Source organism: Choristoneura fumiferana, chromosome 17 (genome assembly GCF_025370935.1).
Source record: "Choristoneura fumiferana chromosome 17, NRCan_CFum_1, whole genome shotgun sequence".
Classification (NCBI taxonomy): Eukaryota; Metazoa; Arthropoda; class Insecta; order Lepidoptera; family Tortricidae; genus Choristoneura; species Choristoneura fumiferana.
The window spans coordinates 16,274,038-16,300,269 of record NC_133488.1 but is presented as its reverse complement, the minus strand read 5'-3'; the positions used below and the strand labels follow the sequence as shown (position 1 = coordinate 16,300,269).

The window sequence follows — 26,232 nt, the reverse complement described above, 5'->3', positions numbered from 1 at the left end:
CGCCTCGCGGACATATACTAGGACGCTGTGGGAACAGTAAGGCAAACTTTAATGTTGAGAACTAAAAAAAAATCACAACACAAGAACACAATATTATTAATTATCTATAAATATCAAATTACAAACTGAGATTAAGATCTTAATTTGATTGCATAATAACGACATCTCTTGTCCGGGTGAGCGGTTGCTTCCAATGGAATGCTGAAAGTTTCTCGATGAGGGCTACAGCATAGATGTCGCTAGTGTCGCTGCTTAAGTGACTAAATAAGAAACAAACAAGCTGAGATATGTGGTGCATAGGAGAGATTCGTGTCTGTATCCCTGTCCAGTGGTAGTGTAGCGGTATAGCACGTGGCACGGAATGCCGAGGACCTGGGTTCGATTCCCAGCGCTGGTCTATTTTTCTGGTCATCTATGTTTCAATTTGTATTTTCGATATGGGTTTACGAAGTTTTACGGGATGACCGTAAAAGTAACAAAATTTGTAGTTGAAATAAAAAATAAAAAAGACTCCAAAAATCAATCTTATCTAGAAATAGACAACACGAAGGATAGTATGTGTCATTGCGTTTGTGAATCGGAAACTGGCTCAGCGTTAAAACACCCCAGCACTGATTTTCAGCCAGCACCGTTGGTGACCCTCGGACCGCTATAAAGATAGAATAGAAGAATATCGTTTCTTTCACTCTCTGAATGAATTACGGAAATATCTATAGAACTTAAAAGTGCGCCCACAAGAACATACCTAGTACAAGCTTTGTTTAGTTTGGGACTAGGTCAATTGGTGTCGTGTGTCCAATGATATTTATTTATTTTTTATTTAAATGATACTTGTACATTTTTTTTTTAATTTACTAATCAGAAAAACAATATAACATTTTACAGTAATGCAACGAGTAAAACCATACTAAGGATACATACAAGTAAAGTAAGGTTAAGGGTACATAATGTTTGGTCAGTAATTTTTATTCATATAGATTTACTGTTTGAGTATCAGTGTACTGCTGCGGCGCAGGCGCAGCGCGTGCACCGAGCACGCCTAGCGGCTTTGAAATTGGAACGCTGTTCGCCATTTAAATTTGACCATTGTCACGAATCGGTAACTAGTACGAACCAGGAATTTCAATGGGACATTGTTTTCATGCAAACGGTAGTGCCAGTTAAGTAGTTAAGTAATTGGTCGAGTACTGGACAGGTGGCGTAAACGACTCGCGTATTAGCGTAATGACAGTTGTGAGCGTCATACGGTGTTAAAGTAATACAATTTGTTCGTAATGACGTCTACAAATAGATGAACGATAGTACTATTTTCGGTAAAGGTCGCGGGAATTCATGAAAGAAGAAGGAGATTGTCAAGAGCCTAAAGTAGATGCTTATTTTGTTACAAGTGAACGTCATTTAATAAACAAATGACATTTTATTTCGGCCAAGTAACTAGTATGAGCAAATGAGGGTGAAGACCAAAAAGTTGCACATCGTTAAAGATGCGTTAGCAGTTATTTATAATTACTATTATTTTTTTCCATTATGAAAAATTGGAAAAAGTTCATGGAAATTTTAACTACCTGCTAGTTAAAGCGGCTTTAACGGTGTGCAACTTTTTGGTCTTCACCCATGAGTCAATTAATGAAAACAATCACCACCACCCATGCTATGGCGTGTGGTGTGGTGGCGTGTGTATGGTGGTGGTGAGTAGGCAACAGGGTATTAGCGCTAGTGCTGGTGAGACGCTGCTTCGGCGCAAACTAACAACTGACTATCCTGGAATCGATCCAATGTATTCCAAGACTCCCATGTACACTCACAATCATAAGCGGAATTACGGATGCGTAGCCATTTGAAGAAGATTCGATTGTTTTAAAGATCATCAAATTATATCGATCCAAAAACAATGCCGCTATAAAATAATTCCATAATGGCTTGATAATTTGATGGTATTACATAAATTTTATTCGTTTCACATTGAAGGCCATTTCAGCCTTTTTTGCCGAAAGTCTATCTAAATCGTTTCTTTTCACACCATCCTTTTCATTGTTAAAATTCTTAAAATGTAATGAAGGTTCATTGAATGATTCGCGGTTAATTACCTAGGAGACATTTACTGCCCGTGCTCATAATGCTGGTATAGGTGTGTCGAAATATCGATAGTTTATTAGAACCTCCGTTCCTAATCCCGTAGAAAATATATCTAATAGTCGTCTCACTCTATTCACCTAAGAACCTCAGTCGATAAATCGTCTTTTTGCATAGCAATCGATCCAAAAATAATCGTGTATTAACCCGACCAGCGCGGCGAGAATCTGACGCTCCGAACCGTGAAGATCGATTTGTACGGCGACCGCTCTGAATTTTCTGCACCCACTTGTTAAGAAAAACAAGTGCCTGCTTAGTTAAAATCACGTTTTCCTTATTCAAGAAGGTTGTTTTTAATTAGGTTTTTTTGTAGTTTTTAAATAACCTAACAAGTTCAACGAAACTTTACTGTTAAATACAAAAATTAAGTACGTTTTTTAAGTTACTCTGTCCACTACACTCCACTCTATTGACTATATCAAGTCTTATAACAATAGATCTACGAAGTTTATTTATCAAGTAACTTAGAGTAAAGAGCCTTTTTACTCTAGTATGATAACATTTAAAGAGACTACAATTAATAATTTCCAATCGGCTTTCGACAAGAACTAAGTATCTAAACACTTAATTGCACATAAAAACACATTAACTACATTACGATAAAAACTAAGGTCGCCTTTTACGTAAAACATAATATTAATAATGATCAAATATAAGTCGAATTCCATAAAAATCAGTCATAGACGTAGCTGGTTGTTAACCATTGAGAACGATTTTTGTTTTAAATAATCGATTTAGCCGCCACGATCGATCTTTTCGTCTCGCTGACCACAATCGTTAGCGACATCAAAACATCATCACTAAATACCTATGTATAACCATTTTAATACTTTAAGTTCTTGCGTTTTTGGTGCCAAATTTAATTAAAAGTCAAGGAAAATAAAGAGCAAGGTGTGTAGAGATCACATATGTGAACTATCTTCTGGAGCCTTCGCTCTTATGTTGTACTTCACTTCATCAATATCATTATCATCTGCTTACATCAGTCCACTGCTGGGCCTCACTTATGGCATAGGTACCACTGAGCTATTAGCTCTTCTCCAAGCCCTCCCACGGTCTTCGTGCAACAATGCACCACGCGGTTAACCGCGTGCTTTTAGCGCGCTATCCCTCTTCAAAGTATTGCTTCAGAAAGTGACGATGCACTAAAACCGCGCGGTAGCCGTATAGTGCGTACGTAGCCTTACAAATACCTACTCTTTATTCTCTACCTTATTCAAATTAAAAACACAGTTTGATATTGAAAGGCTGGCCAGTAAAAAAAAATGTGTTTATTATTTATCTGTCTCAGTTTTTGTTGCCTCTGTCGCTATGCCGTTTGATTGAACTTGGACCGAATTCATTGTAAGTAGTTTTTGATGTGTATCTGGCGTGTTAGGTACTTTTTGTACATTGATATTAAATGCGAATTATGTATGGGAGTTTTTAAGCTATTATGTTTACGTGTGTAGAATGCAGTAGTTTTTATTTTGATTTTAAATGGATTTGTAATTCAAACTGGGGATATCTAAAGTTTTTAAAAGATCAACTTTTATGAAGAAATAGCATGATTCTTCGAAGCTACGTAACTGACTGACATTATATGGTCAACTATTCGACTCTTTACAAAAATAACCACACTTTGTTTATTTTAGAAAAGACACATATAATCCCATCAACTGCATATAATTCCGTGAAACAAATCAGCAAACAGCTCTTTCATTATGGAATTTCATTTGTAACCATTGACCGTAGTGGTCGTACCCTTGACCACAAATCGTTATTGCAACCCATACAACTATTTATTGGTCGTGGTCGCGTGCATCGTTAATTATGTTCTTAACACAATTATGAGCTGCTTCATAGTAGATCAAACCAGCAGCTTTACCACGACTGTCCTACTATTCACATTATTAGCAGCTCGAACCACTGTCCAGAACACCATATTCCAGTACTATATCGGACTTGTCTGAAATCGCAACTGAACGTTCGATAAATGTGTCATCACTGACAATTTTAACGAACTAATGTAAACAATGCTATTGAAATACTTTGCTAATAGCTTCCGACACATTTGTCGTTCCGGTAAAGCTGTCGGTTCGACTTTCGGTAAATCTTCAATTACTGGCCTGGCCACCTTATACTAAAAATGAATTCTATTTAAATAGGTGACCAGAATTCATTTTAGTATAAGGTGGCCAGTTATTGAAGGATGGCTAGTATTTAATTGACACTTTATACTAAAAATGAACTCTTTTTATAGGGTGACTACAAATTCATTTTTAGTGTAAAGTGGCCAGTTATTTATTGAACGGTGGCCAGTAATTGACGATTTACCCTAATATGAACCAGCTCTAACAATATTGCTTTAAACGTTAACGATTTTCACTCATAGCTATTGTTACAACCGGGACTGTAATGCGACAAAATTACTGCCAAAATAATCTCAACATTTAGGTTCAAAGATAATGATTCCGACCACATTGCAGGAACCGCGATCACAATTAGACTCCTCACCACTATACCTTGACAAGTTCGTATGTGGCATTCGAAACCCTGTCGCAGGGAGCCTCTGCTGCTCTTATCAAGATTTCTTTTGATAAGTGCAGTAAATGATTACTACTCCATGGTTCTACCGAATGTAACGCACAAGCTTGTCAAGGTAGGTATACTTGTGATCACGGCCGCTGCAATATACTCAAAACGTAGAGGCATATTTAGCATAAATTTTATCGTAGTCCTGATTGTAATGATAACTAGCAGCTTTAACAGCTACCACATTTTCACCAAAATAGTACGGGAAATACTTAAAAGCATGTGATTGTTTCAACCTCCCTTGGCATATAACTGACGCTTTGAAACTGCCCACGCTCGCAGCCCACCCTCACCTGGGTTGGGGATCCGTTTTCACCAGCTGCTGTATCCATAGGGTAGCGATGTCGGCGCCCGCGCTGTCCTGATGCTGGCACCACTGACCCGCCGTGACCTGGACGCCGAGGCACCGGTCGTCTGGCCTGCGTGGTGCTACTCAGGTAACCTGGTACTTGCACTTAAGCTAATAATTTGTAGTTAGTCTGAACTAACAGTATATAACTACGTGGACTAACTGACCTAGTATGTAAACAATTGTTTCCACTGATGCTATTTAATTTCCTCGCAAACGATGTGAAAAGCAGCGTGTAAAACTCGAGAATTAAACCCATTTTCCCCTCTTTTCCCTTCGCCGTACCGGCTCGGGTGGCTATACGAACGTCTTGGGTAAAATGGCTCGTTTGATGCTCTTGTTGTACAATCTACTATACCTTGCTTCTTCACTTTTTTTACTGGAGAAGCAAGGTATATTAGTGTAGTTCTTTGATGTGGACATTTGTATCAACCAATTAATGAACTAATTCTTGACAAGATGCATATATGCTGTACAATAAAAAAAACCCTTGTAAGGCCCGACTATTATTTTTTTTATTTAAAAAATGGCTTCTGTCCTATTTTAGGACAATTTCGCCAGTGTCAAAGTAAGCTCTCTTTGGGAGCGACGTTGTACGGTGATTGCAGTTTTTGCAACTTGATAGTAAAATTCCAGAAACCACGTGGAGACAACTTGCGCATTAAAAAATGTTAGACACGAGAGCAATATATAATTTTGTGATCACTGTTCACTGTTAAGGTTAATCGCCGCATAAAACACTATCAAAATTATACTACAACTAGCCAAAGAAACCAGAAATACCAAAATTAGATACTGTCTACATCCGCCATGTTCGAATGCTACAAATCGAATCCGGCTATTTTATGGGCTTCCACTCCCCTGTGATAAGATATCGTCAGATTTGACTCCGCCAGGCTTAGTCTCAAGTAAGATGTTTCAAAATTATTTTGCTATATTCTGATGGAGAAGCTTCTAATTCAATCAAGTTATCTTGCAATTGTACAGTTCATTTTTTTTTTACTTTTTGCTGAGATATGTGAAAATAGTGGATCTTGTATTAGGTGCAAAGTAATGGCTGGCACAGATTTATTTGTATGACTAATTTTCTTATTGTATTTTTTGTACATTCTGTTATACTTAATTTTTATCATTGTTTTTTTTATAATTAGCTAATTTTAACGAAAAAGCATTATCACTGCATCTTAGTAAGATATTATTATATTATATACTAGTAGCAAACCCCAAATCGAAATATATTGAGGTGTTAGGACCTTGTGCAAGGTCCGCCCGGATTGCTACCACCATCTTGCTCGCTAATCCTGCCGTAAAGCAGCAGTGCTTACACTATTGTGTTTCGGCGTGGAGAGTAATACAGCCGGTGAAATTACTGGCACTTGAGGTATCCCATCTTAGGCCTCTAGGTTGGCAACGCATCTGCAATACCCCTGGTGTTGCAGATGTTTATGGGCGGTGGTGATCTCTTACCATCAGGAGACTCACTTTCTCGTTTGCCATCCAGTCGAATTAAAAAAAAAACAATTTTAAGAGACCTGGAATTTATCCCATAAATCATAATCCTAAACCAATAGCTAATTCAAGCTTATTAACACAAAAAGCCTTACACGTCGTGACTGTTAGGTCATCATCAGACTCTATTAGACGGTAGCATACGAAACAAGTGGAAAAAGTGGTAGGCAATCAACGCTAACTGGTAGTTAGCAAGAACTCTAACTAAGCACTCGTTTATCTTCGCGCTGTGGGTGGCTTGAGTGGCAGGTGCGCATTTCCATACATCTTCGATGCGCCTGGGCACGACGCACGACTTCGGGTGAGTCCGGAAGTGTTCGGGATTCGTCGGCGCGGTGGCCGAGCTGTAGACCGATTTTAAAATCACATAACTAAGTACTACGAGTATTTAAAAGTGATATAAATTTGGTTGTAAAATGTATTTCAAATTATGTTTTTAACTATATGGCAAAGTTAATTAAAGCTTAATATAAAGCTATGCTATAGCTGTGATCTTTTTAGCACGATTTTTCACAGATGTGGTGTTTTCACAGGATATGGGATTTCGAATATCGGCCTTTTATCTGTCTGTATTTTGAATTATAACTTTAGTCAAAGAAAGGTTGAAAATCCTAGCGCGTAATGTCTACATACTCTGTATACTCCTTTATTCTTAAACGTTTGTTTAATGCATGTTACCTTGACATTTGTTTGCCTTTATCTGTCACTCTAACATTTATCCCACATGCAAAATACATTTTGTTATTTAAACGATTCTGTATTTCTATGAACTCTTCGAGTTCTTCTATTTGCAACGGGTTATTTAATTAAACAAACGCATTATTCTGATGGTACAATTGAAGTAAAAACTAACCTTAAAATAACTTTGCCTGATAATGTCTGAAATTTCTGAACTAATTAAAAAATATTTCCCTAATTGAGAATTACACTGTTTCTAATTAATAAAACCTATTTATTCCCCGAGAACATGCTAAGTTTTCTTGGGACACATACAAAGATGCAAGCAGTATTTTTTATTGTGCGGATACTATGTAACACAAACACACAGCAGGCGTGAAACATCAGTAATTCGGCCATTATTGTTAAAACGTGTGGTTGTTAAAGTTAAAACTCCAAATTGACCGTCCGTTACTAAGAGGCGCTGAACTAGCACTTAACTTAAAGAAAGTCGCACCACAATGTGTCCAGTTAAGGTTTGATCGATTAAAGTAATTTTAACTCCTTTTGAGTTGGTATAAAAGATGATACTTACGTTGGTGTAAAACAGGTTAATAGAACGAACTAATTCACTTTAGGTACCTACGACTAAAAACTCAAAGCGACTGTTTTGGAAATCAGAAACAAGTCCATCAAATTTCTAATTTGTCGTGACTCTCACTATTATTTTTGAAAACCACCGTAATCTACTGTAGTAAATTGATATAAGATATTTTTTGTTATCTTACGATAATATCCGAAATAAGTAACCAGTTGTTTTAGTTAAACTTAAATAAATCGAACTAATGCATTGTCTACCTACAAAATAATTAATCAAAAAATCACAGTAGTACAAAAAACAGTAGACTTTACCTATATATCAGCTGCAGCACGAAAGCGTTTGACCGTCATCTAAATATGAATACCCTGTCAAGCTTCACTCGGCTGTCGTGATGTGGGTGATACATTGACAATGTCAAACGATGTGGATTCTGAGCAGGTTGCCACACAATATACATAGTATCACAATATTAATATGGAATACTTCCGACAGTGGTTGGATAGATACAACTGTATACCGTTGCAAAATATTTTCAAAGTATTTAGCTGGAGTTGACGAATGTTTCAGTGAGTACATTCAGCAAATTTTTAAAAGCGTCAATGACGTTTCAAACAAAATGGCCAGTAAAATATTTTTGTAGGTGTCTTTATTTGATTTGCTTAATCACTGGATGTTATAGATATAAGGACTGGTTATCTAATAATGATTGCCATAAAAAGTGAAAGTGTTGGTAAATATTTATGAAAGGATACATAGGATCATTCTGAACTACCATGCTGTCGCAAATTCGCAATACTTAATAATAATAATAATAATAATCTCAAGAGACTCTCGCTAGATGGCTGGATCAAGGGCCAGATACAGAAGGCGGTACTTCTGGACACGGCACGCATCGTCCGGAGGTTCCTCACTCTGCGGCCCTGACCACCGGTAGCTTGGGCCCTGCCCCGTTACCGGCGGCAAACTAGGTTAGGTTTTTATAATATTTTTATTTTGTATGTACTTTTCTGTATTTTACTTCTTATAACTATTATAAAAACCTAATCCTAAGAATAAATAAATAAATAAAGAGAATAATAAATAATAAATATCATGGGACACTTGACACCAATTGACCTAGTCCCAAACTAAGCAAAGACAAGCAACTTAGACTAAAAATTAGAAAAAAAACATATTATTTTTCCTTCTGCTACAAACAGACGTTAATTATCTTGGTTTCTGTTTAACCAATACGTGCTCATTCAAAGACAACATTTAGTTGTTTAACCATGACACATGTTCGCTAGAATCATTGCAAACTATCTTCCTAGCATGTTGACTTTTTGATATTCGCTTGTGCGAACCAGCAGCTTGTAAACTCGAATATCGCGAGAGCACGGCGCGGTCCTGATTTACCGACGGTCGTTTGACAGCTGTTCTATATGTATGAACCGGCGTGCTGTAGGGCTGTGTGCGCTGTGTTTAGCTGCGGAATTAAACAAAAGCTTATGTTAAACGCTTTAGTAGGTACAGTCGAACAATTTGATTCTTGGGTCACCGTAGCTCTTTGTAATTATAATTTCGTTTGTCTTTAACAATGCCTATCGTTTGCCGTGAATGTTATGATGACAAAATTTTACGATGGCTGGCCTAGGAATCAAACTGGTTGACAGTAAATAATATACTACAACTAAAATATCAGCTTTCTTTTGGTTTCATCAGATTTCATTATCTATCCCTGTCTACTTAAAATGGCAAAAGCGGAACCCTTATAGTTTCGCCATGACTGTCTGTCTGACTGTCTGTCCGTCCGCGGCTTTGCTCAGGGACTATCAATGCTAGAAAGCTGTAATTTTGCACGAATTTACTCTATTTTTTCGTGATGGCTACGGAACCCTAGTTCGGGCGTGTCCGACACGCTCTTGGCCGGTTTTTTCTTTATCATTTCTGCGCATCCCTATTACAATGTCAAATAAAATATTAGAAACCAACAATCCTCGGAACCATCGTTTATAGACATTTAGCCGGTTGTTACAGTTCATGTTTAATTGATCGGTTTCATTCAATTTTAACTCATACATACATTGACGCCCTTTTTGTGCGGCTCCATCGACTAGAAAGAGTGATTAATTCATTGCTGCACAGTTAGCTTACAATAAGGATGTACGTGTTAGCTCAGTGGTTAGATGTACCTCTATGACTATAGAAATGGTGGTATTGGCTTTGATTTTTGTTGATATCAAATACGAGTACTTTAATAATAATAGCTTGGTGTGCTTAGCCACAAATAATCTCAATTAAATTTAGATCGTTAAAAAGTTGCCGATTTATTTATTCTTGGGTACTCATATCTAAAAATTTAATTGATAGGTGGCATTAAAAATAAACAAAGAACACAAAACATGCGAATAGGATGTGGTAGTGCTGATCATATAATTTAAAGCACGTTAAACGTTCTGAAATAACCTATACTTCGTGTTCAGGTGTAACTACCCCTGGACACGGATTTTAATTAAAATGAATGACATAAGTACGTTGGAACGTTTGAAAACTGAGCATGTCAATTTCTGTAACATGATTTCTAGGTGGAAAGCGCACAAAAACTGCGCAGCAAAAGTCAAACTGTCAAACGCCTGGGCACTTTCACCATCTCTTTCTACTTTTTTACCATGGTATGTGACAGAAAGAAGCGTAAAAAAAATCGTGATTCCGAGTGCGTTAGAGAATAAGATCTCTAATGAACAGTGTACAAACATCCACAATAAAAATAACTAGGAATTGTCCAAGCTTTTCGATCAATTTTCGAGTAGAAAGCCAAGCTAAGGACTAGTTGGTTACATAAGTGATAATAGTTAGTGCATAATAATACACTCTATTACCTGGGACTAACGAACTAAGACACAGCTCATTTGAATACGACCTCAAGATTCAGTATTAATATACAGCTAGGTACTCGTGTCTACGCTACACGTACAGTATGACGTGAAACGTCTAGCTAAGTATATTTTATCAATTTTTTCAACACGAAAATGTCAAAATGGGACAAATAAGAATAAATGTATACTAATAGGTTAACCACTTTTTTCACAAATGCTAATAAACTTCGGTTTACTTAACATTCGTTTGTATTTTCTGTCACTTTGACAGTAGTAACTTAAGTAACAAAAGAGCCAAAGAAGTTATAGGACTTCAATGAATCGTAAGATAAAATTCCGTGTTACGCAGGCCAGTAAATAAATAGAGTTATTCATTATTTTTTAATCGAAACTTCCATTGATTTTACACGTAAAATGGGGTTAGCAATATAACATACAATAACTTATCGTATAAAAGTCATAATCTATAACCACACTTTATAAAAATTTAATTCATATGTATAGATAACTATCACCATATGTCTAAGTAAAAATAACGTATAAACCTAGTATAAACGGAAAAAATAGATATTTACTAACGATGATAAATGAATTATTTGCAGATGAAGTCGCGGGCAAGCTAATATGTTATAAAAATATAGTAATGGTGTTATATCTAACGTTTATTATAGGTACGCCGTGAAGATTAGTAACATAAAATTATATAATTAGGATGCCGCCGTAAAAGTGATAAATTAAACAACATAAACGAGATGCAACATAAACATAATATTAAACAAATAGTTCGTAAATTTGTCTCCAAGCTAGTAATGAATGAATTAGCATACGGCACGTGGGTGGGTGGCAGGCACGCCTCCTGTTATTTCTTGAATGACATTATAGTCAAGTACCTACAAGTTACAGCCAATTGAATGATGTAACATATTATGACAAAAAATATTAAAGAATACGGTAAAAGTTTAAAATACGTTAAAAATATATAATTAATCTGTCAGTTGAATAATCAAAAATGCAGGCGTTTTCAGGCTCGACCTAGTGTGATGCTCAATTTTAGTTCAAATACGCATAGTAATAATCAACCTAATTTGCTATTTTTTATGCGTTGCTCTGACTGACCACTTATAACAATTCCAATCGAAAATACCTAAGCAATAAAGATAAGTGTAATGAAGCATTGTATTTCACACCCACAGATGTAAATTAACTGCAATGTATCCTAAACTCGGTCCATTCTGAACAGCGAACATCCTCATTAATAAAATAAACGTCAATTTTAAATGTCATATCCGAGAGCGGCAGTCAGTGTACTGCTTTTAGCATTTTTCGCCTTCAACATTAACAAAACTGGAGAGCGATTAAACTTTATGACACCAGTAATTAAAACATTCCGAGAAAATAAAGGAATGATTATTTTGTATTTTTCGCAGAAACATCTCCATTTCTTGTACAAAATATCGCACCTATATCAATGCTAAAAGTAAACGTAGCACGTGCAAGTACGTGCCATTTTTATTAAGAATCTTATTTACATATTTTGAGGCACAATCTGAATTGAACTTGATCCGTGTATTTAAACCCTTTTACCGTTTACCTGTGTGATCATAAAGGTTTTTTATTCGCAGTCTGTCTTTAATACTCGAAGGTTTCTTTAGTTGTCCTTAGTAGGTCTTTAGTAGTCCTTAGTAGGTCTTTAGTGGACCTTAAGGTCGCGGGGCGGATGAGCCAAGAAATTCTTTTAGTTCCTAGATATGGACCTTCGCAAACTAACGCGTGATTCAATAAATTCTTAGTAGTAGGAAAAGGTAAACAATCTTAATCGGTTCCTTCAATGAAAAGTGATTTTTTAAAATGATACAATTTTATTTCTAAGATTATAAAAGTAGAATTAATATTTCCCACTTTTAATAGTTATTTGCCATTACATTTTCGTTTAAAAAAAACACCGAAATATGATTTTGATGACTTTCTTTCTAATGCTAAAAGACAAAGTGAGTATTTATACCCTTTATTTCGTGTAATTTAATTAACGGTGAATTGCTAAAAACGAACAATATAACAGGATTTTGTCGTAAATTTGGATCGACATCCTTTTCTATAACGACTGAATCCTTATTTCCACTTTAAAATGCTTGTTTACTCGCCTAGGCTCTGTAAATATCCTCGCTTTTCTTTACATTCTTTGATTCACCGATCGAAGAGCAAGAAGTAATAGTCTATTTTAGGTCTAAACTTAGATACGGTAAAAACAGTAATTTGTTAGAAAAACTATTAGGTACCAATATAACCGCCAGTACCTTATAAGACAAGTTATTCATGAGGAAATTCAAAGAAAAAGACACTAAGCGTTTAATACAGAGCTACAATTTCTCTAGGTTGATTTTTGCGTTTACACTTGGCTAACGTTACAAAATATGCTCAATTTTAGTTGATATCCATCATTTAAATTAATTTCTATTTAACAGTTTAAAATGATTGATGCAAATTAGAAATATTAAACCCAATATAACATGCAGCCAGTTATAAATTCATTAGTTTATTATCTTACTTTTACCAAAGTGTAATATTCTAAACGACCTCGAATGAACTCGTGCAAAATGCGACAGCCACCCGACTACCTACACGCTTTCTTGAACAACGTAATTTTAAACATCGAATTCACTTTTTATTCATAATTACGAAATGCTATTAATGAGTATTAGTGGCCAGTAATTTTGTTGTATTATGTCATTAATAACAACAACAACATGTCATTAAAATGATGGACACAGAGTAATGCAATGTTGTACGAATCGATCGAAGCAAGTTTTTAACGGTCTACGTTTGAAAAACATAGGCGTTTTAAGACGGCATTGACATTATGATTATATTCGTTTCTTTTATATATATTTTTCATTTTGATCTTCTTTTTGCAGCTCATCTATTTTACAAGTTTTATAAATATTTTATGTAAGTATACAACACTTGTGAATAAACACGGAAGTTCTTTTTCCATGTCATATTTGTGTTGTTTATGTTAGTTATATTTTTATCTTACTCAAATGTACTTAGTGTGGTAATCAATAAAGGACCATTCTATTTATTACATTGTATTGTTTTAGCTATTAATACGTTGATAAATAAAACTACCAAAAAACCAGGCATAATAAATTATTTCTAAGTAGTATTTTCTTCTAGTATTTTTGAAGCATATTATTAAATACAACTTTACTCTGCATTTATTTACGCTTATTAAGAGAGGTACATTTGTTATCGATAAAAAAGCCAATCAGCCATCGTCAGTTTTCCGAGTGAGAATCGATTTTATCGACATAATATCCATTGCAATTGCACTGAGCTGATAACTGTTACGATTATTAGGGCGCCCTGCAGGCGTTTTGTTTTTAGTCGCATACCGATCACCGAGTCGGAATAACTAAATTAATCGATAACGGTATCGACTAAGTAACTCGGTATCGGCTAAGAGCAATTTTTTAAAAATAATAATGACATAGTTGAACATCATCGACTTTTATGGCCAACGATATAAGAAAAAAAGTCTACGCAAATAAACATGAATGAAAACATTATCGACCTTAGACAACGCATCCTGTGTTCTGTTTTGTTTTGGGATCGCTCTCGTAATTTTACTTATGCTATGGGTGTCTACCGGCGGCGGTGATTTCTTTCTATTGGCTGAATACTCTACTCATTTTTGTCTATCTTGAAAAAAATAAGCTATCTATCGCTATCTTGAAGCATTAAAGTGTTTTCCACGATGTTCAAATACATTGGTATAAATAGAAATAAGCGTCTATTTTTAGTTGCAATCGATCAATAAAAACGAACAAAAGTGACCAAGGCTTTAAAACTAACTTTTGTCTTTTGTAGATGTGCCCCGATTATGTCGGATACATTCAATTAGAGCGTTCGCAGCTTTCACTGCGTAGATATTTAAGTGCTACCAGACGAACACATGTAATTACACTGATTACTCGTCTCGAGATATCTTAATTGCGTTAGTATGAAAGCAATCTTTTTTATCTTCCGACCCATTCATTCAAACCATTGGTCATTACCATCAAACCCGGTAGTCCGGCAACGAGGGCGATACTTCAATATTTCGACACCATTAACCCACTATTGTAATTTATCATCCGTAATAAGGAAGCTTTAGTACTCTTGTAACATAATACAGTCAGTTCGCAAACTGGTTCACAATACGCAAGGACAAGCAGCTTTATAACATGAAAATGAAGAAATTATCGACTCCGTAACGACACCGGCTGCGCGTATCGATAAAAATGCGTTTATATCGTCGTTTATACAGCGAGCCAATGGTTGGTGTAAATTGAAGCCGTTATAGTCCTGCCGGTCCATATGGCTTTATTAGCGATAGTGAGGGGCTTTGTTCTTGAAAAATCGAAGCCGAGCTTGTAAATTCATCGATATTAAACAAACTTATTGCATCGTAAATTTCTTCAAGCGTTAACAGTAATTAATTAATTTAACAACGCAACTTTACGTTCAACTGTTTTATTTGTTTTTGTGTCAATAAACATTTCAATTAATTATTAGATCGCAGATAGCTTTAATGATCACATATTGCTATAAAGGCAATCAGTAGTCAATAGAGTAATATTTTACACCACTCTGAATTGTAATTATTGACTTATTTTCTACAGCGGTAATCTAAAGCCGTATCATAAACTAGTACAGTTACGACTTTGATAAATAGTGTTTAGTCCCACGAATGAAATAAATAAATAAATTATCGATAACGCAGTCGGTTTGTTTGGTACTGCCCTACTCACCTTGTGTATGGTATTCTTTAAATTTGAAAAAAACCTTTCTGTATGCTAAATAATCGTTACAGGCCTTGAACTTTCATGACAGTAAAAAAATAATATACATTTTAAGCATCTTTATGCACTAAAGAAATATTTTAAAAGGGTTATACTTAAATAAGATATTTTCATTATACTTTCGATACAAATATTTAGTAAGTTTAAAATACGTAACACGTTAAGTTACGAACCAGATACCTAACCCTACTTTTAGGCATCGTCGCAGTCTGATACAAGTATGTTTTATGGCAAAACACATACACAGCTAAACAAAACAAACAATTTTCATGTTAAAAGAAGCTTACGAAGAGTTAAAGAATAAAATATCTACGTGATTCTTTAACGAACCGTTCAAGTACGTAATTTGCAATTTGCTCCACCGCCCCATTATCAAGCGAATGCGTCCAAACTAATAAAAAAGCGTCAAATTTAGATCAAAAACACAACGTTACCTAACTGTAATACGCAGGTGTTTGCGAAACAAACAAAAGCAATACATTATAATTTAGTATAATCACATGTTCCGAAGACACACGAGAGCCGGCGAGAATGCACGAATGCCGTGTCTGTTTGTCACACTCTCAAATTACATGCATTTTAATTTAAAGTGGGACACACTGACACACGACAAGGTAGTTAATGTTTAAGCAATGCGTCCAGGGGCAATGAAAATGAGTCACATTTTCTTAGATAATTTAAGTTATTATTTTTGTGAGATACTTAGATACATTCTGGGTATTCAAAACATTTGTTCTCGCGTACTGTCCAGAAATGAATCGAATTACTAAACAGCAAGTACCTACTAAAGTTATTAAAACCGAGTAAGTTTAAAAAATACTAGTATCAGACTCATTTAAAAGCTCTTTGTAAGTACGGCGTTACAATCATCAGAAAGAAGGATTAACAGAAGGTATTTCTGAGCAGAGTCAACGTGTTATATTTGGTTGACTCTACTTCTAATAAAGTCAAAGTCGTAACTAGGTACAAAAACTTATATTCGCTACATTTTATCACTACTGCCATAATTCCAAGCACTTGACTGAAGCCTATTCAGTCATCTACATAAACGTCGAGTCATGAAACGCAATCCTCAAGATTGATGTTCATACAGACACTTAGCCCAGTTAACAAATGGTCCCATCTAACATTTTCAACTTAGTTCAATTTGAGTCTAAAGACACCTTTTCTTAAGTTGGAACTTTATGTATCTCTTGAAAGCAGTTGGAACTTTTTGTCGTGAGATGGTCAGGTGACAATCACATAAGGCGCGTCCACATTCGCGTCGGCTTAGCCACGCGTGATTAGGAGCTCCGCACGCGTCTTACGCGTTATCGTAAATAACGCTGCTTTACAATGAGAACATCGCTAAGCACTTGAGGAGAGTTCCTTTAGGATTATTGCTGCACTAAATTTGTATCCATTTTTCTTGGCAACGAGGTACCTACACTTACAGCACATAGGTATCTTACGTAAAGCCAATGAAAAGAAATGAATTATGACATGAGAGAGAAAAAGAGTGAGATGCAAATAATGACGTATCCGACAAAGATTATCAAAAAAGAAAAAGAAGAAGATTAGATTGTTAAAGATTATTAGATATCTCGTCTCGTTGGCTTTGTTTATTTAGGTAGTGTATTCGATAGTACCTGTCATATTTTTTGAAAAATAAATACGAAAGCGCGTGCGACCATATTTAAATAAAAAATAATAAGAAATTGATAATAAACTAGATGTAAATCTGCGTATGTTCCAAATAAGTGATTCTTTATGTAGTTCACTACTACACAGTAAAAAATTCTAAATGAGCTGAGACAAATGCCTGCGTCAAGTTAACTTAATGCCGTCTTGTAACTATTTTGTTGAATTACTATAAGTAGGTAGGTACATCATACATATTATAAGAAATACGCGCAATAGATAGTCTTCGACTCCGTTATCTAAAATTACAAAATATTTGTCAAAGAAAAAATCTGTAAGTTATAAAAAGTCAGGTTCCGATTTTTGATCAACACCTTATCCTGGTGATGAAATTTGTTCCGCGTTTCTCTTAGCGGCATCTCGCGACGCGCGTCTAATTCGCTTCGGATCGCCGACGCAATGTGTCCACGCCTTTATATAATGTAGTAAATCGATTCGGACTACTTCAGCCAGTCGTAGGGTAAGATCAACTGAATACCTTTGTAAGAAAGATAATCATTCACATTTGAGTTCATCATCATCTCAGCCGTAGGACGTCCACTGTTGGACATAGGCCTTCCCCATAGACCTCTAGTTGCTTCGTTTGGAAGCGGCCTGCATCCAGCGTGAACCTGCTGCGTTAACCAGTACATCCGTCCACCTCGTTTCTGGACGCTAAATATCTAAAAATAAACTTCCAGAATATTTTGTGTAAAATAAGTCTAACGTAACCTAAAAGTTTGTGTAAAGCGCCTCCAAACTTCAGTGAATTGTCAACAAAGTCAGGTATTTAATTGATATTTATAGTTCTTCCTATATCCTTACGGAGACAGTAAGTAGCCTTTAAGTCCTTAAAAGGCAAAGGTCGACTACGAACAGTCAAAAACATAAACAGTACAGCTGATTTCAGATTCATGAAGAATTACATCACATCACGGAAGCAGTAATTAAAGAAAAACAGTCAATACGCTCCACTTAGGTTTCCGTACTACCTAATTTGCAATAAGTATTTATCTATTATTTATATTTTCTGAGACATGGATGCACAGAAAAAACAGAAAAAGAGACCAGCACTGGGAATCGAACCCAGGTCCTCAGCATTTCGTGCTGCGTGCTATAACCCCTACACCACTGCTGGACAGGAATCTAGACATGAATTTTTCCTATGCATACATATCTCAGGTTGCTTATTTCTACTTTGCTACTTAAGCAGCAGCACTAGCGACATCTATGTAGCTAACCAATAAGTATTTAATTTAATGTTTTGATCGACTACTTCTTCACGAATTTTTATTTCAAAATGTTGTTTTACTCATACCATTTTGTCGCCGTACTTGTATTTAATACACATACAAAATTACAGATTTCTAGCTCTAACAGTCTCTGAGGTAAGCCGCGGACGGACAGACGGACATGGCGAAACTACGGAAGCATGGTGATTTTTTCAGACTTATTCTCTAGCGGTAGTTGTTCGCGACTTTGTAAAAAAACGTTTATCGCTGTCCTGCGGGAAGTATCCTACCTATCCTATCCTATTTCCTTCTTAGGGTGTCCATTTTGTCATGTTCAGTTGAGAACTTGCCGCGTGGAATCATATCAAACAAATTTAAAATATTAGGATTAGCACAACCTCCACCCGCGGTTTCGTTCACGTAAACATTAGGTCTGATATAAAACTTCTGAGATCTTATTAAATACCCAAAAAAACTTCCTTGTGTAACAAGCATTCGTCATAAGAAAGAGTGTCTTAAAATTACAAAAATCATCATCATCATCATCATCATATCAGCCATAGGACGTCCACTGTTGAACATAGGCACTGGAAAGAATGGATAGACCGATTGCACTCCAAATACGACTCCGCGGTGGCGCAATGTAAGGCGCGATATTATACTATGCGCATAATCAATGCACAGAACTCATGCAAGACTATGTGGGATATCGTAAACAGGGAGCGAGGTAAGGCCGGACGACCTGCCGCGGATATCACAGAGATCGCGGTCGACTCGAATGGTCGGAAATACAGTTCTAAACAGGACGTAGTTAATGCAATAAACGCTAGGTTTGCGGGCGCCGCAGCGGCGTGCGGCGCGCCCGCGGCCGACCTGGGGCGCGTGCGCCAGGTGCTGGCCGCGGCGCGCGCGCCGGCGGACCGCTCCATGAGACTCACTCCCTTTACTCGCGACGAGGTGTATCGGATAATCTCCGCGAAGATATCGCACAAACCGTCGAAGGACGTGTACAACGTGTCCATGGAGCTATTAAACAGTGTGGCCGATACTATGTCACCAATTTTGGCAGTTTTATATAATGCATGTTTGAGGGAAGGTATATTTCCGGAAGCATTGAAAGCTAGTAAAATCTCTCCCCTTTTTAAAGGAAAAGGAAAGAGAGAGAACATTGATGGTTATAGGCCGGTGTCTATAGTACCGGCCACGGCGAAGGTCTTTGAATATGGTCTGAGCTCGCGACTTACAGAGTACCTCACATCAATAAATGCGCTGTCAGATAGCCAATATGCGTACAGATGTGGCCGCTCGACGACCGACTTGGCTCGTGAGATTGTGAGTAGAATCACTAATGCTTTGGAAGACAGACAGCAAGTTGCAGTTCTCTGTTGTGATCTTTCCAAGGCCTTCGACGTGGCTGACCATCAAATTCTTGCGACAAAGATGGAGCATTACGGGATAAGAGGAAATGCGCATAATCTTTTAACGGACGTTCTACGTGGTAGATCGCAGATTGTTGTGGGCGACGGGGGACGAATCAGGTCGCACCCACTGACCACGGCAATGGGCGTGCCCCAGGGATCCTCGGTGTCAAATATTCTTTTTTCTATTTTGTTAAATGACTTGCCTGAATCTGTTTCGGCGGCCAATATTTTGATGTATGCCGACGACGTTGCTGGGATTGTTGCGGCTCCAAATGTTGACTGTCTTGAAAATCGGCTGAATGATGCCGCAAACCAGCTATCTCGTTGGTTTAGATTAAATGGTCTGGCCCTTAATCTAACTAAAACACACTTTATTCATTTTTATTTGGGAAGTAGGACTCCCAGACCACTTCAGGTTCAAGCTGAAGGCGTAGTTGTGGAGCAGGTGCGATTTACGAATTTCCTAGGTTTCCAGATTGACAGCAAACTTAGTTGGGATCTCACATAGATAAGCTGTGTTGTGCGTTGGGGAGTGCTTGCTTTGCATTGCGCCGCCTGGCTCGAGTTGTTCCACGGTACGCGGTGCGGACGTGCTACTTCGCCACAATACATTCACTCCTTCAGTATGGCGCCGAGTTGTGGGGGCGTGCGGCTGATTACCAGCGTGTATTCAGGTTGCAAAAGAGAGCTGTACGGGCAGTCGTTGGGGTGAGTCAGGAGACGTCAGCAAGAATGTATTTTAAGGAGTTAGGAATACTCACACTGCCCTCGCTTGTAATATTCCAAACTGGTGTATATGTATATAGTAATCTGTGCAAGTATGGTAGGCGCGCTGATATGGCAACCCACTCGCTGCGTAACCCTCAAAGGCTCCGTCCAGTCAAACGACGGCTCGCTAAGTCCGGCAAAGTGACTCATGTTGTAGGCCCGACGGTGTACAATAAGTTGCCCGAGTCAATTACTTCGGCTCCGTCGTTAGACATTTTTAAAAAAAGACTGAAAAACTGGCTTGTCGAGCACACATTCTACAATTTTGATGAGTTCCTTAAATTTCAGCCAACGGCTATTATTTACTGAAATTATTTAATTAATTAGTTCTTAGAATATATTAGATTAATTTAACAAAATGACATGTAATAATGATATTACCAATAAAAGAGTATGAGTATGAGTATGAGTATGAGTAGGCCTCCCCCATAACTAGCATCTACTAGTACCCAATAATAGACGCAAGTCGCAACAAATCTGAGACCACGAACACTAAAGTTGGTAGCAATCGGCCGTGTTTCGGCAACTCTCCACAAATTACTATCATTAGACAGTTATTTGGAGGCTTTATACGAGATTGCCGAGGCTCGTTACAGTACCGTGTTAAGAAGTAAGGAAGGTAAGGCTTAGGACTCACTGAAATTTCGGTAAGATAAGGTGTTAATTTGATTGGCGTGTAATTTGAGAGCAAGTATGTACTTAACATTTTTTTTTTAATATTTGACACCTTTTTAGCCGAACTGTCGTTAGAAGGCACAGAAGTACTTAGAATGCTACTGAGTATTTAATGTCAACATAATAAAAAAAACACGAGTTATAGAATTATAGAACAAAATAAAAAACCATTTAAATAAAAATTTACTACATTATATAATTTTTGGTCTTAGAAAAAAAAATATTTTATGCACTAAACATAAAAGTTACTTTATGCAGTCTACATCCAGCATCATTACGAACTTAAAGAGCATGAAAAACAAATAGCTTTCTAATGAATTTGTCTTTCAGCATATCTTAGTAACTCATCTCTATCTAGAGCAATATCTAGGCAATTGTTCTATGCAGCGTCCAGAATACCTCATCAAGAGATATTAAATAAATCAAAAAGGTAAAGAAAGTATTGTTGTCAGTGAGCACAAAGCTTAACTATAATAATACCGGCACAGATGCGTGTCGACACGAGCCGGTTATGACACGTGACACTTCATTTTGACCGCTTTAGTTAGTTATGACATTTTTATTTCAATTTTATAGTTACGCACTTAATACAATACGGTCTATGGAGCAAGGTTTGTGAAAACAAAAAACTAATTTATTTTAAAACTATTTTAAAGTTTTATAAAAAATAATATATTTTATGTTTTTAAGTAATACAATGTTTTATTTTAGATTCTTTTTTTGAGCAGAACAGAATTAAATATTAAAATCTAACATTTAGGTTTACTACAAAAGGATTGTCTTACTCTTACTTTGCTGCATAAAAAAAAGACTAAACCACAAGTCTGCAAAAGTGAAATAGACATTCTATTCACATAGTGTGTTCAATCTCCATTCAGCCCAAAGAACTAGAAATAAGAGAAAAAAAATATCACGTGAGTCATTTACGTGGCTAAAAAGCCATATAATTTATTTTGGTAATCATATTTCCCGCTGAATCTGTAACGAAGTTAATTGAAAAATGATTACATATCACTAGTGAGTACCATATTTTACTTAAACAAAATGAGAACGGAAAAAGCCGTGTGTATAATACAAAATACAAATACAATTATTATTTATTACACACCATAAATCAGTACATAATGATGCAGGAGAAGAGATCATTCTGGGTAACATACACTACCTATTGCGTTTCTATTCCTCTTATGTTAGTTTTGACATACTGCGTCTGTGTACCCGCTGGTTAGGTGTCACTAAATAAACAAAATACACCTTTCATCACACAGCTAACACGTTTCCCATACTAAACTGCATTAAAGTTACTGCAGCATTGAAATTTGTACATTATATTTGCATATTATCCGCTACCAATTAGTTTTACAATAACCAAGTATTAATTGGCCTGGATTGTACATTTAAATTAGCATTCTATTGTACAGTTTATTTATATTGCCACAACTATAGTTTTCATCTGACATTTGCTAGAAACTTTAATTGGTCATAAATTTGATATCTTCATTCAATTCCTAGACAAACTATCATATAGATGCTACAAAATGAGTCTAAATTAATGTAGGAAACTTACTATTTAGTTGGTCCTCTAACCTTTTCTCTTTAAGTATTTCTAAATCTTAATACATATATATGTTAAAAATATATGTTAAGAATAATCTAAAATATTACCTATAACCTGTGAAGGTTTTTCATTTGAGTCTTAGGCACAAAATAAAGTCACGTCTTTGTCGTAGCGCACTTTTATCATTGAGCAATGCATGGAAAGATTTCTTAACCAAAATTAGAAAAAATCCTGATAATACATATTTATAAGGATGCTCAGTTAAATTAAACTCCAAAAATATTCTGAATTTATATAAACACTTTATAGCTTTACTTAATAAAAGTTGGGAAAAATCGTTCTACTTACCTAGTTGAGGAGGTACTACAAAACTTAAACGAACGCAATGTCCCGACTTATACAATTAAAAAACTACCATTGACATTTCACTTTTTTAATATCCAAAATGGCGCGAGTTTATGCTATTCAGCCAAGAGCACTGGCCGGTCAGAAAATACGAGACGCCCTGTCAAACAAAACAATACAACATGGCATCAAATAGAAAATATAGAGCCAAGTGTCTCGTAGAAAATTGTTTATTGGCCATTGGCAGCAAATGACATGAAATATGCAAGTAAGTAATAAAAATGACATTTATATAGACTTTCTTTGTTTTCATTGAGTTTAAGTGCTCGGCGGTAAAGTTGTGTTATTCTGTTGGATAACTTACAACTGCGATTGAGTTTAGCTTCCGGTTATTTTAAATAGTGTCTTGCTCGTATACAACAATTTTATTATACAACAAAAACGTAATAAAACTTCTAGCAATCATTTTTGTGACTTATCAGTATGATACGCGGAAAACTGACATGAGAAAGAAAAATTGGGTACTTAATTGCAAACTTTGTATAATTAGTGAAGTACCTATATTATAGCTGTCAGAGGAGACAAAAAATGATTTATGATATAAATAAAATCGTAAATTAGCTAAAATCATATATTACAATTTTATTTCAAAATTTACATACTTGTGTGCGATTTTTGCATAAGACGCCAAATTTAATTTGGAACCCAAAATCTGGAACAGTATGAATATCAAGAAATTGCTCATAACGGAATTGGCAATCTCACCGACAGTACTCTAGTGCTCTTTCGCTCTTGCAAGGATCATTGACAGGATGTTATTATAACATGTACGTAGATTATGAATCAATTAATAGATACGCGAATCGTGCGCTGGGGCAATCGGCGATCTTGCGCGGCGTCGTTGCGGCGGAAACGGGTGACGGCGTCACTTTACCTGCGACACCTGCCGCATTTACATGCGCCTGCGCTTGTTAGACGTTCGGCTTTGTTTGTGTAACGATTAGATTACAGTCGTGTTGATTTTGCGATTTCATGTTCAATGTTATTTTAGGTACGTTAGCAAAGCTTTATGTGTGTAAAATATTCAGTTTGCAAATTATTATAATTTATTACAATTTTTGTTTTTACCATTTGGACCTCAGGGTCGAAGGCTGGCAAGAGTTGGCTCAAATCGCAAAGCGTGGCGTAATCTGGTGTTGGAGGCCAAGACCCACTTTGGGTCACTGCGCCCTGGTAGTAGAAGTAAGTTTTTTTAGGTGAAAAATACGGTAAATTTGAAGAGATTTAAATTGGATTATATAATAGTCTACCGGAAACTTAAGTAGTTATCCAACGGTCTTTTCATTCGTCTTTTTGTCTTTTGACTGGCTCAGACCTATGCACTTAAGTAAATTTCAATATAAAAAAAAACACTATTGAAAATCCAAAAAAGATAATCCTTCAATCTTAATCCCTCCAGTTATATACAACAATGTGAATATTGAAATAGATCTAGAAATTGTTGTTAATTAGACCAATTATTATTATTACACAGTTTAAGATACTTGCAACATATATTTCAAAACGCGTAAACAGAGACCATAGAAAATTTTCTAGAATCCCGAGGTATTCTAACCGCGTGAATGGTAAGCATTGTTCAGTAGAAATATCGGTATAATTCCAGCTTGTCCCTTTACTTATGCATTTAATTGTACGCATTTGCTACGTGCAAATTGATATTACTGTCGTTAACGATAAAGAAAGACTTTCTATCGCATTCAACAAATGGTTTACGCAATTCTGACGATGTTTCCGCTTTCAGAGCTTTAGTTCTAGTATTTAGAGCTGTTTTAACTTGTCCATAATAGACATCGTGGTACTGTATCAATAGCAAACACTGGGTTTACTATTCTTTTACATGACGCCAGTATTGACAAATATTTCAAAACTCGGGTATATTAACTGTGCGGTTTTACATTTGAAGGCCGCCAGACTCACACTTCTCTCATTCTCTTGTTTGCCTAACAAAAATGATTTCACAAAATAGATAAATGTTAAAGTGTATTTTGATGTAGACTTTTGAAAATGAAAATCTTTCACCTGTTAACATAATTGTACTTCAGAGGATATTTTGAAGATCCTCAAGATTATTGTATTTTTTATTATTATTTAAAAATTATTCATTCTGACATAGGAATTCGAAAAAAAAATTACTCAAGTAAATCAGTACCAAGTTAGAACATCTGTTATTCTTATTATTATTTTCTGACGCACTTTATTGTATTTACACTTGATTAAGATACTTTAGCGAATTAGCTCGTTGAAGTGGCAATGGGCGGGCCATATAGCACGGAGAGCGGATGGCCGTTGGGTCCGAAAAGTTCTTGAGTGGAGGCCGCGGATCAGCAAGCGCAGCGTAGGAGGTCCACCAACAAGATGGACGGATGACCTGGTTAAAGCCGCGGGTTCACGGTGGATGCAAGCCGCTGCCAACCGAAGCAGCTGGAGGTCTGTGGGGGAGGCCTATGTCCAACAGTGGACTTCCTACGGCTGAGATGACGATGAAGATGATGAAGATACTTTAAACTATAAACTGTCATTCAAATTTCCCTTCGCACTACATTACCGTCTTGCAAGATTTACAGATAGTCAATCAAATCATTATAAAGGGTCTCTTTGGCTCAAAATAATTATAATACTTATTGCATTACGACGTTTCCTCTTAGTGGTAAAGAAAGAGCCGCATCCGGTCAATTTCATCTTGCTACTTTGAGTCTGTCTACAATAATATTTTTACTTACTGTTATTTTATCTACTTTGTAGGTTTTGATTACGGAGACTACTAAATTGACTTTTGTTAGCTACTCTTTTCACTGTCCTGTTTTTGTCCCCGAAAAAAGTGACGCAGTATAATTTTTTGCATGGGGCATTGTGGCATTTAATTTTTTTCTCTAATTAAATATTAGTTATACCGAAAAAGACAAACAATGTGTCACATAAACATACATTTTGTGACAGAGTGGTCAGAAAAAAATCAACGAAAATATTTTTTCACACCTCTCCTTCAGAAAAGTAA

The 26,232-nt window shown here is 36.2% G+C and overlaps 1 protein-coding gene across 2 annotated transcripts in view; it reads left to right on the top strand.

Annotated features, from left to right (window-relative positions):
- LOC141436897 (uncharacterized) overlaps positions 1 to 26,232 on the top strand; it is a 225,516-nt gene that overhangs the window by 39,367 nt on the left and 159,917 nt on the right. The window contains exon 2 of one of the 2 annotated variants that reach the window (XM_074100005.1): positions 5,042 to 5,144. The exons of the other annotated variant lie outside the window; for it this stretch is intronic. Within the exon in view, the coding sequence (XP_073956106.1) occupies positions 5,072 to 5,144 (73 nt within the window). The 5' untranslated portion in view covers positions 5,042 to 5,071. The remainder of the gene's footprint in view (positions 1 to 5,041; positions 5,145 to 26,232) is intronic. 2 annotated transcript variants of the gene reach the window in all.